Source organism: Vidua macroura, chromosome 5 (genome assembly GCF_024509145.1).
Source record: "Vidua macroura isolate BioBank_ID:100142 chromosome 5, ASM2450914v1, whole genome shotgun sequence".
NCBI classification, from domain to species: Eukaryota; Metazoa; Chordata; class Aves; order Passeriformes; family Viduidae; genus Vidua; species Vidua macroura.
This window is the reverse complement of record NC_071575.1, coordinates 34,680,209-34,692,977: the sequence shown is the minus strand read 5'-3', so window position 1 is coordinate 34,692,977 and position 12,769 is coordinate 34,680,209. Positions and strand designations below refer to the sequence as shown.

Genomic DNA, 12,769 nt, shown 5'->3' with positions numbered 1-12,769 from the left:
TGCAAGAAACTGTAGCCTCAATAGTTTCTTGGCTTTGTAATTCAAGCCACATAGCAAACTCTTTAAAATTCTTCTTCATTGGTTTTTCCCCCCCTCTTTAGTAAGAAGTAATTTTTTAAACATATAAAATCCACATTTTTGTGCATTCAGCTACCTCAGGAGTCTGGATATGCTTTCTTGTGGATATGTGTACATATGCTACAAAGGTTCCACAGAAGATCAGAGTGACTGTATGATAACTTATAAGCCCAGGCTAGATATTATCACAAGAGACAGGAGTCTGTCTCTCTATACTCAACACTGCTTCATTTTTCCGTTAATAAGACAAGAAATGTCATTATTATTTTAGGCATTAGCTGTGATGTGAGATGGAGTGCATAGCATTCCTTGGTTAATAATGCTACATTCTATTAACCTTTCAGAGCAGCTGTTCCTGCTGTCTACTGCCTTGTTCAAGACATATTCTAAGTCACAGTCACTAAAAATTTATCTTCATCACAGACAGTAAGACATAAACAGATATGTTTCATAAATATTTAACTTTGTATTCTAATGTTCTTTACTAGAGTTGAAGACCAACATCAAAATTCTGGTGTTACACACATGATATGTTTCTTGGATTTTGACATTTCTGTATATGTACTGTGGGACCAAATCAGAAACCCTAACTTTTTTTTTTTTTTTTTTTTTAAATAATGACTTAACTTTATGTAAAAAAAAAAAAAAATATATATATATATATATATATATATATATATATATAAAAGTGCCAGAATCTGGCTTAGTGACCTGGGCAGCAAGTATATAGAAAAAACTATCTGATCCCTGACCCTGCCCTTTGATTCACACAGAAGCTGTGTGTGCTAAGACAGCATAGCTTGAAGTACACAGGCTCCTTTTAGGTACAGAATCCTCACATATATACATAAAATTAGAGGTTTTGGCTCATTCGCCACTTAAATTATTTATAACATGTCTGGAATACTGAAGAAAGACCATACAGTAATCAAAAAAGGTTAAATTACCTCTGTAATTAATGTTCTACTTCATCAAATATTGTTACTGTTAATAACAGTATTTTTGATTTCTTAGCACTCCAGGAACACTTTTTACATGCTTCATGGTTTTTGAACCAATATTTTAGTTAACTAGACTTTACTTCCATAATAGATAATAACAACAGAGTAAAGCTGATGCCGGATGCTGGTATTCCTGGATCTGACTACATTAATGCCAGCTATGTGTCTGTAAGTAGAAAGTCTCTCATATTTTTACTGTATTTGTTTTCTGGTAGAAGAGTAAAAAGATTACTCACAACAAAAAGAGGATTCTAATTTTTCTTTCATTCACTATAGCCACTGTTGCCATGACTTTATTCAAGTGACTCCTGTGGCACTAAACATGGCAAGTTAAAAAAATACGTATGCCATTTTCATTGCTAAGAAGTGATTTCCAAAAATAATCAAAACTGTGTCCAGCAAGTTGCTTTTTATAAATTATCTCATACCATTTTCATAAATGGCAATAGTGGAGCTCCCAGTGAGGTAAATTGTTTAGATAGGTGTTATTTGGTCTCTTGATTCTGGAGTTAAAGTTGTTGTATATGAATAGGACAATGCAAAGACAACTGAACTGAAAACTTTCATAGAAATGGCTAACAGTTTTGGGATGCTCCTTCTTATTTTGTGGAAGTTATGATGGAGGAAAATGAAAGTAGGCCTCTTGAAGAAGAAAGTAATACTATATTTTTTATCCTCATCTTTCTTCCCAGACTTTCCCATTTTCTTATTGTGTGCGCTCAGTAAATTCTTCATCTATATTTTAATCTCATTTTTGTCCTGGTGAAGCTCAAAGTGTGAATTATAGTTATGCATCTAATCTCTTCTAGCAGTGACTGGTGATCTCACATGAGGTCAAGATTTGATTACATTACTTTTCAAACATGTAGCAAGACATGCAGAGTGTAGTGAAAACAGATGACCCAAAGAAAGTAGAAATAGTTATTTGCAGGTAACTAAGAGACATTACAGAGAATAAGCAGTACAGCTGAGAGAATCTTCCTTTCTTATGAGCAAATGATATTTATTCCTACTATGTCTTTGTTGTGAGAGTAAGCAGATAGGAAGAACCATGCCACATGATGCTGGGACTACACAGAATGACTGAGAAGGAAAGGAGAAGCATCTTGGAGCATGGGCTAGTCTTTACCCTTCCTGTCACTGACAGGCCAAGTCTTAGGCAGAGAACACTAACAGCAACTTCCAAAAAGCTGCAGCAAATGCCAGCTACAGAGTGTTCCCTGCTGAGATTTTGCTTGTATGCATACATTTGGGATGACCATTCATCAGTGAATAGACAATTCCAGTGTTACAGTTTCTCAAGGCTAAAGTTTTGCCCTTTATCTGCTCTGACTTTCCATGTTTGTAGATATATAAATATATAAAGGCATATAGCTGTAAACATGCAATATGTATGTGTATTTACATACCTGATTACCTAGGCCTATTTACATATGCATGCTTGTAAAGAGAGGAAAAGAGAAGTCTTGTGCATAGTTTCAACAAATGGGAACTCTGCTGCTACTTTGACTTTCATTGGTTAAACAAAGTCAGTAACTGAACTGTGAGCTTTGCATCCCTGAATTATAGTTTCTCGCCTCACTCTTAAACTAAGGACGATTAACATAGTTTCCCTGCCAGCTGTTCTTTATATTATAGATGGAGTAAGTGACAGGCAGCTGTGAATTATGGGGCTATAATTCCAAAAAGAAGGTTTGGTGGTGCTATAAACCACTGTTTATAGCAATAAGCAGAACTTTGAGCAATAAGCTTTGAGCAATAAGCAGAACTCTGATATTATGAACTGCTAGTTCTATGGCATAAATTTATTGCTATTATTGCTATTGTAGTTATTTGAGATTTTCTGTAACACATAATAGTTCCTGTAGATGTACTTCTTTTCTGTAAGGAACCAGATTCATGTGAAACCATGCACTCAGAGCATCTATAGATTTTTTTCAATAAAATTCCTTCTTCCCAAGTTTTACACCAATTTATAAATTAACCAAAGAGCAAAAGCCAACACTAAAATAAAAGTCAACACCTTCAGTAGGTTTCTTGAAAACTTTTAATTGGAGGTAATTTATTTCAATGAGCTTCAGCCCCTGAGCAGATCTCAGACAATTACTACAGAACAAGGTCATTAGTGTGTGTATTACTTGTACTGGCTCTAAGACTGCTCCTTATTTGTTTCCCTGGCTCCACTGCTCCTTAGCACTATTTGGTTCTCCTTTGTTGGCCACCTCTTGATTTAGTTCTTGGTGGCTTCTAGCAGGATCTGCAGTAAGTATAATATGAAGGCTTAGATACTTTTAAATGGGAATTGATGACCTGATGTCCCTGTAATATCTCTACTAAATGCATTTCTGTTACCATGGCACTTCCCATACTTTAGTAGAGTAATTGGTTCATAACTGGACTACCAAAAAAATCCATTTCTTTCTTAGTTTTCCAAGGCAGTCTGTCATGCAGTGACTGTTCAGGCATATGCCAATTTGCTTAGTATGTCTGACAAGGTTTTAGCCTTAGGCATGGCAGATACAGGCGCAGCTATGAGTCACATGCAAACTCTTTTGTTTCCTTGCCAACCATTATGTATTAAACATTTTCTCTTTCTTAGGGCTATTTATGTCCAAACGAGTTTATTGCAACTCAGGGACCATTACCAGGAACAGTGGGTGATTTCTGGAGAATGGTGTGGGAGACAAGAGCTAAAACACTTGTGATGCTCACACAATGTTTTGAAAAAGGACGTGTAAGTTACCAGTGAACCAGTTAAAAGCATTTGATATAATTGGAAATTCTGTATGTAGTTTCCATCATGATTATGACATGATGATTGTTAATTAATTAGTAATCATCTCCCTGCAGATAAGATGTCATCAGTACTGGCCAGAAGATAATAAACCAGTGACTGTGTTTGGGGATATAGTTATTACTAAATTGATGGAAGATATTCAAATAGACTGGACCATCAGAGACCTAAAAATTGAAAGGGTAAGCCAGTGCTGGAAGTTGATAAAAAAAAATTCATCCAACACCCAAAAGAACATCAAATATGCTATATCCCACCTAACTACTCCCTCAATCTTTCAATTCTTCTTTCAATCTTTTAGTGCATATGCATTGTACTGCCTGATTGTTCTGTACTTTATTTTCATTCATGTTTTATTGCCTTAGAATTTCTGTCACAAAGAGCTCAGGTATTTGTCCAATATGTTATCAAGGGCCTAATAAAGTTACTGTACTTCTGGTCTTGTGGGAGGTGAAGTTTCTACTTGGACACATTGGTGTCTGTTCTAGAAAGAAGTAATCCTAACCATTCTGGGATCAGACAAATCCCTTTGAATGTATCCCTCTCAGATAAAAGGGCAAGATTTTCTGGTGCAGCTGTTTTGCATTGTACCACCAGCCATTGGCCTCCACCCCCAGGAGATTCACCTAATATGAATGAGAATCATCAGTATTACTCCTACTCTTTGTGCTGGGAAGGAGGAATAAGGGTACAGCAGAGCTCTTCTCCTTTGTCATGACCCAGAACTACAGTTTCCATGCGTTGGAAAAATTATAACCCAGCATTGACTTGAAACAGCAGGTGGGCTCAAAAAGCAGTCTGGAAATAAAGATCCCAAATTAAGTCAGCTTTCTGTGGCGCTCCCAGAACTGATTTGTGTTGTATATAGTTCAGCCAGATCTTAGGACCTGAAATTGGCCATGCTAATGCAGGCATTACCATCCTGTGGCATGTGCATATGACAAAGGGCACACAGCAGGTAGGGGCTGGTCTCAGCAGTCACTCGATAGGGATGTGTTGTAAACATAGTACAGAGAAACTGAACATTTAAAAATTATTGAGAGAAGATAAACCTTTTTTTCTGCTAAAAATAGAACATAGAGAAACAAGACTGGAAAAAGGACTATTTAGAATAAAAATGAATTCCAGTGAAATGCCAAGTCACTTGTGTTAACGAGGGTGAGGCTGAAAAGAAGATAATCTGAATTGACTAGGTGATTCATTTACTGTAGCTGAACTACCCTGCACAAAAAGCTATGCCCTTTATAAGCATGTCATTAAATGTGTTATATTGCTGATTTTAAGACTGTACATCCATTCACAAGTGGGTGAATGCTTGATGATCTTCCAGTAAAGATAAAAAGCATATGTGAAGCAAATAACTCAAAATCATTGCCATTGTGAATTTCTCTTCCATTTTTATGTTGTCCAGTTTAAAAATAATAGTACAACTACAAAGTAGTTGCTACACATAATTGTTCACCGTTCAGTATTTCTTGCAATATGAAAGAAGCAAGTGATTGGTTCAAAAGCAATTTGAATAAATAGAAACTGGTTCATTACACAACAGTTGATTAAACTGTGATACTCTTTGCTGCAGGATGTTGTGAAGGCTAAAAACTTACAGGGATTCAAAAAATCTATATAAATTAGTAGAAGAAAATAATGATGGGTACTATTAAATTTCCATTTACTGTCTTTCACTGAGGCAGTTCACAAGTCACAAACTATTAAGAATGGAAAGGATATTCTGGAGAACTACAGCTACATTTTTGTCATGTTTTATAATGTTCCCTAACATTTTTTCTTGACTACTGTTGGAAAGAGCATATTGATGTAGACAGGCCTTTGGCGTGATCCTGTTCTTTCATTTTTATGTCCTTCAAAAGTAATCTGGATATTAGATCATAACCTCTTTTTTGAGGTTACTTTTCCTGCTGCTCTGACTGAGAGAACATGAAAGAAAATACATCTTTTTTCACCCAGTGCGTGTATGTTTGCCATTACCACATTGGATCAGTCTTAGAGTGGTTTTCAGGCTTTTTTCTGAACAAATTCGGCATCCCAGCTCACTAAATTTCTAAATGAGCCATAGAAACTTCAACCTGCAATCTACAAATTATAGATATATAGATATACATATTATATAATGACTTAAATCAAATGAAGAGTCACTACTGAAATCACTCATACTTCCTGAAAGATGGACTTGATGCCATCCCTCAAAAAACATGCCAAAAGTTCTGTGCGCAGCAAATTATCTCTTTGTGTCAGTAATCTTATAATTATTATGCTATTCTAACTTCATTTTCTACATTAAATTACTGAGAAGGTTACATGTACTTTACTGAACCTTCTGCAGCATTTCTTCTGTAAAAACTGCATTATTGTGTGTCTTTCAGCATGGAGACTGCATGATGGTGCGGCAGTGTAATTTCACTTCTTGGCCAGAGCATGGAGTCCCTGAAACTACTGCACCAATTATCCATTTTGTAAAACATATCCGTGCAAGTCGAGCACATGATAAGACACCAGTGGTGGTTCACTGCAGGTAAGTATATTCACCAGATCATCGTTTGGTGGCTTTGAATCTCAAGTCCATAATAATGCACAGGGAAGTTGCCAGAACAACCACCATGGAGACTGAGTGCACAGATATGCAGTTCTAGCAGTCCTTCTTACTCCTTTCCAGAAGGAAAAATGCCAATGTCTGTTCTTCTGTTTATGGAAATTCATTGAGGTGATGTTAGGGAAATAATTGCTCCAAAATTACCATAAAGTACTGCTGGATTTTTCTCCATTTTCCTCTTTAATCATAAGAAGAGGAATAGCAAATTATATGTATTGGTTTAAATTATTGTAATTAGAGCTCTTCTTAAGAAGCAAGTATTAAAAATATATTTAAAATGTACATGTCACATATCATAAGGAAGAAACTATTTGAAGAGAGAATGACAAATATAAATAAGGGTTTGCATAGGCCAGATTTCAAACTTGGATGCCTGTAAAACATAAAACCTATATTTAGGCTCTTAAATAAATGGTCTGGTGGTTAGAGGTGTTCAGCTGTCATAGTTTCCACTGGTTTCATTAACACCCTTAAACTTCTGTTTGAAAGAGTAAGTGTGTGGGGAGGCCTAAGTCTTAAGGAAACCAATGAATGTGACCTGCATTTTGTGCAGGTCAGTGTTCCCACTCAATGAGTGGGCAACCTCCATAAAAGGGATCTGAACTCATAGGTCTGCTACTGAGTCTTTGCCCCATTCTCACTTGGTGTGAGTCTGGAAATAAGTGGATGGGAAAGGTGACTTTGATGCTACAAATCTTTACCACTTTACAATGCACGGGAGTTCTTTTAATTTGTCCTCAGCATCCTATGGGTGCCACCCAGAAAGGGTAGTAAAACCTTACTTATTTAATATTATTATCTTTGATGAACACTTCCCTCTACTCCAAGGACCAGAGAGACTATGACAGGAGAGAACAACATGGTCCTCATGTTTTCAGGACATTTATATTCTGTGGGGACTCTGCAAGGAACTCTATATTTTTTCAGAAGGGAGATATGTAAAGGGGCCAGTGTGGGCCTGATACTTCACCTGTGCTCAAATTCCTGATGGTTATAAAGCATCACTTTGTATTCTCATATCCAGAAAACTCATTCATTACTTTTTTCTCATTAGATATTGCAAACTCAAGAATTCTTCTATATATCTCTTGATTATCTGCAATAATATACCCTGCATTTATTACACCAATTGCAGAGAAGTCTGATACTTATTTGGAAACTATCCTATTCATTATAAGACCTTGAAATAAAACACTACCTACCAGCACATCTTGCACACTCATCCTCCTTTCAAAACGATTTTCTTTTACATTTTTTTCTAGATCCCATGTTGTTTTGTCTCAAATACTAAAAGTATTACAGAATCCCAGTATGATTTCACAAAATCTTGTGATTTTTTTCTCTCAATTAATAAGCTCTAGAAAACTCACAGAAAAGCTGTAGGATTTTTTTTTTTTCCACTCAAAAAGGTTTGGGTCATATGAACATATAAATGAGTAGTATTTCATTTATCTGATGAAAATGAGAAATCAAAAATTATGAAAATGTGAAATCAAAATTAGAAAATGGCTCAAATCCAGATTTCACTTGATCCGACTCAGAAAGAAATTCACAAGATGTAAATACTGAAAAAAAGATCTAGGTTTTATTTCAAAAGTTTTTCTTTTCACAATAAACAATTTATCCAGAATATTCTAAGAAAATGCTGAAAGCATTAACATAAAAGCTTTATCTTATCATGTTTGCAGTGCTGGTGTTGGAAGAACAGGTGTTTATATTGCACTTGACCATTTAACCCAACATGTAAATGACCATGATTTTGTGGATATCTATGGACTTGTAGCTGAGCTAAGAAGTGAAAGGATGTGTATGGTACAAAACCTGGTAAGATTTATCTATCCTGTTTTCTTGTTGTTGAAAAATTAGTAATCTCTTCACATGACCTAAAAAACAAGACTAGAACAGTCATAACAATCAGCTGTATAATACTTTTTCTACCAAATCCTGCTTTTATTTATTTCAAGTATTGTGGAAGTATATTGTCTATATCCACCTAAGTACACTTAGGCAGCAAAATCTTGACAAGTGCTGAAAAGAGTGCTATTTATTTTTAAACCTAAATAATAATTTCTCAGTCTCTAAGAAAGTTTATTTCAAGTTTTGGGTGCAGAACAACTGCTATATTAAAAACAGATTCACATATTCTCCACTTAATTTGACTTTATTTACTACATTAATTACTACATTAGTATTTTTTTTTTGTGTTTGAAAATGTGACATAGTCCATCAAACTTTAAAATATTAATCTATCCTTGAACTCATTATTGATTCATTGATTCTTTTTCAATTTCTTTAAGTAAAATAGTACATATGGATGTATTTAATCACAGATTTCAAACTGTTCAAAATCAATTTGGTTTTGAGTCTAAAAAAAATACATTTCTGGTAGATTTATTTTGTATGGCTATAAGTCAGTGATGACCTGCTGGTGAGGAAGACTTCCTTCTGCTGTATCTGGAATTCTGAGTATATATAAAGGAATAATACAAGAATTTTAAGCTGATCCTAAATGCCCAGTGGAATGGAAACCAGCTTTATTTGGGTAAAGCTTCTGGCATAAGTCTCCTGCTGGCCAGATCTAACCCAGGGCAGCCTGAAGCCTTTGAGTCTACAGCATGACTTACCAAATTCTCAGTATGGATGAGTAGTTTCAGGATGAACTTCAACATGACTGACGGATATAAATTGATATTAATGTAAGAAGACTTGCTCCATTTGGAATGAAATTCTGCTATTCCATATCACATCAGATTATATAAAAAGTTTGTCAGAATACACAAAGCAGTTAATCCTTCTTCAGAAGATTTTATTGGATCTTCTGGTGATATTCTGACATCATCTGTCTTGTAAGGTGCAGTCTGGATACCATGTGCTCTAAATTTTTCCTTTTGAAGTTTTCATGCAGCTAAACAATTCCCAGTACTTTCTTGTGATGATGAATTCTGGGAACACTTTTTGGTTCTTGTTTTACTTTTTTGAGTAGAAGTAGAGTAGTCTAGAAATAAGTCAAAGGCTGGAGCACTCCCAAAATAAAATCTTTAAACAGTGAGATATTCAATAATATTATTTTATGTTTTTAAAATATGCATCATTTTTGTATATCTCTTCATTTGAATGTTTTGGCAGGGGCTAGGGAAAGGTGTGCCAAAATGCAATACAAGATGATGATGTCAGAGTTCAGGTTTCCTAATAAATCAATTATCTATCTGTATGCTAGCTGCAAAATTCTGAGATAGCCTGTTCTCTGTCCAGATCATTTCTAGCTCATATTTGCAAGACTACAAAAGTCAGATCAGCAACAAAACTTGCCCAAAGGGAATAGTCTTGTAAAATTTTATGGTGGATTCAAAAGTCAGGCTGTTCTGAGAGTTCTGTTATAAAGCACTGTTGAGTTGCCTATTAATCAGATTTTATGTGATCAACACAGAAGATATAAAAGAGAGGACCAATTCCTTCCCAGAACTCAGTAAAGAAATCCCTCAGTCGAACTGTCTGTAAGATCTATGAGTAAAACAAATAAAAGCTGATTGCTTTCAGACCTGTATTTTACTTGTTTATAGCTTCAAAATAATGCTGTTTTTGCTAACAGAGTCACAGTCTGTTACTGTAACCAATGGATGAGAATAGTGACAACTGTCACTGTTTCTAACTGAGAAAGTAACTAGTTACACATAAATAGCCAAGTTAGCCTGCTTCACTCTCCTCTGGCAAACCCAGAAAGATTTTCATTGCTACATCATCAGAAGTAGTTGCATGAGTGCAAGAGATTACAGAGCTTTCAGAGGCTGCATTCTGAACTGGAATAACCAATCTAAACTCCAATGAAATTTAAGATCTTCATTCTAGAAATCCATGTTTGTTTAGCAGACATATCAAAGTTTATCTTCTTGCCAAGTACAAAGGCTAGTTTGAAGTAATGTCATGCTATTATTTCAGTAAGAAAGTTATTGAAAGGTGTAATGGTGCTGCATGCACCATGCACAGAAGGCCTGTGAAAAGCTGTTTTAATTACCCACAGTTCTGGAGCTGTGACAGTAACTCTTATCCATGTAAGCAAATTTCTCTCTTACATCTGAGACATTTGAATTCCAAACTGATGGCAATTCTGAAACAAAACAGCAATTACTGAGAGAAAAATTATGTAAATATTTTTACCTGTGCAAAAGTCAAGGGTTAAGAGTATGATTTTGGTGCAGGTATTCCAAATCTATCTCGACAATGTCCTGGTGCAAAATGTTCTAGCTAACCCAGCTTGAGCAGTGGGTAGTTGCAACAGGTGGTTTCAAGAGGTCTCTTCCAATCTGAATGTACCTGCCTTATTTTCTGCATCTACATATACAATATTTCTCCTATGTGACTACATGCTTAATCCATTTATTATTTTTCATACCTTTATTTCATTCTTACATTGTCTTATTTTGTTTTCTTCTTTTCAGACTTTACGTTCTTGAAATTGTCAAATTAACTTTAGTTGCCCACTCTTTGTGCTATCATATGTTAAAAATGAGGCTACAGCTCAGGAAGTATCGCTCAAACTACTGGGTTAATTTGCTCCTAGCTGTGGTGCAAGCTCCTAGAACATATAGTTTTAGATTTACTTGAACTTCTGCATTTGAGTGCACCCTGCTGGTTTTCTCTATGGTAGAAAGAGGAAAATGTTCTTATCTAGATATTACATTCATGTGGTTCTGTTTCTTCAGTCTGCATCTCATGGCAAAATGTCTTTTCATAGAACAAACATTCACAGAAAATTGTGGAGTAGTCTACTAGTCTCAGTAATGGTTAGTCTAATTTCATATATCTTACTTATATATCTTAGAATTAATATGTTTTGGCAAATTTAAAGCATTATGTTTCATAATAATTGAAGTCAGATCAGGCATATATGGTATGGTCACCGAAGTGCTGAGATTGCTGAGGTAAACTACAGTTACTTTGAGATTTTCTAGGTGTTGCAGAAAAAGTTAAAAGGTTTTTTGGTATTACAAGTAGATTTTTCTTCTAATCAAGCATCTTTAAATTCACATCTTGCAGGCACAATATATATTTTTACACCAATGTGTATTGGATCTGTTGACAACCAAGGGAAGTAGTCAGCCCTTATGTTTTGTAAATTATTCAGCACTACAAAAGATGGACTCTCTGGATGCCATGGAAGGTGAGGAGATACAGACTGTGTCAAAATTATTTTTTCACAGTAGGTGCAATGACTTTTCTAGACGAAGAAGCAGCAAAAAAGTCCTTTGACATACATTTTTTGCTTCAAAAATATAAATATGTAGCCTTTTGCTGCTCTTTATTCCCCCTCACAATAATGGTCAATGCTCAAGCTTTCCCCACTTTTTCCATGCAAGATCTTTTAAATTCAGTGAATTTATCTGCCGTAAGTTATTATTTGTTTACAAGGTAGGTTAATTTAATATATCTGTTTCTTCTGCAGGTGATGTGGAGCTTGAATGGGAAGAAACAACCATGTAAATACTAGGAGTACTATGTAATACTAAATATTACAGAAAAGGAGATTTTGAAAATCAAAGTAATATTTTTCTAAGCACAGGGGCCAAAGTGAATTCCCCTATTTTGTTGATTAAAGGAAACACAGATGATTGAGACATCTTTTCTTCTATCAATGTGCCTTCATAAATAAGTTTAAGTATTTTATCCAAAACACCGAGCAATAATGGTTTGGAGTACTTTTGCACAGACTGCGCTTCTGGTGTTATATGAATAGTGCATTCAGTATGTATTTAAAGTGTATTTGAACACATTCCTATTTTCCAAACTATCTTTGTAAAAGAAAAATGAGCCAAATAGGATGTAAAAAATTAATATTTCCATTGAACCTACTTCGGTGTGAATTTGCTGTGTTCTGCATGTTTCGGTTTTAAGTAAAAGCTAAGGTTTCTTTACTCATTCTTGATAGATTGGCTTCAGTGTTGTCAGTTCTTGCAGATTAATTCCAAGACCATCACAATGATCTTTACCTAAGTGTACGTTCTTGTGTTTTGAACATTTTTTTTACAAGTTGTAGTACATCAGCTCATGATCCTGAACAGCTGAAGAGTCACCTTCTGACATGGGGAGGATTATTCAGCTTTTACACAGCACACAGTAGCTCTTCAGAGACACTTGGGGCTATTTAAACTATTTTATAATCAGCAGGTTGTTTTTTTTTAAATACATAATTATGATTGCATATGTTCTGTGCATAAAAAAAGTGGTTTACATTCCTGATACTTTTTCAAGCAGATAAAACAATGTAAAACTATAAATCTATTCTCTGCTAAA

The 12,769-nt window shown here is 35.1% G+C and overlaps 1 protein-coding gene across 1 annotated transcript in view; it reads left to right on the top strand.

Moving 5' to 3' along the window:
* Positions 1–12,357, top strand: part of PTPRQ (protein tyrosine phosphatase receptor type Q) — a 100,000-nt gene extending 87,643 nt beyond the window's left edge. Inside the window, exons 39-45 of the mRNA XM_053978311.1 lie at positions 1,171–1,247; positions 3,679–3,813; positions 3,930–4,055; positions 6,255–6,403; positions 8,170–8,305; positions 11,516–11,639; positions 11,922–12,357. Of these exons, the coding sequence (XP_053834286.1) occupies positions 1,171–1,247; positions 3,679–3,813; positions 3,930–4,055; positions 6,255–6,403; positions 8,170–8,305; positions 11,516–11,639; positions 11,922–11,959 (785 nt within the window). The 3' untranslated portion in view covers positions 11,960–12,357. The remainder of the gene's footprint in view (positions 1–1,170; positions 1,248–3,678; positions 3,814–3,929; positions 4,056–6,254; positions 6,404–8,169; positions 8,306–11,515; positions 11,640–11,921) is intronic.
* Positions 12,358–12,769: the final 412 nt, after the last annotated feature.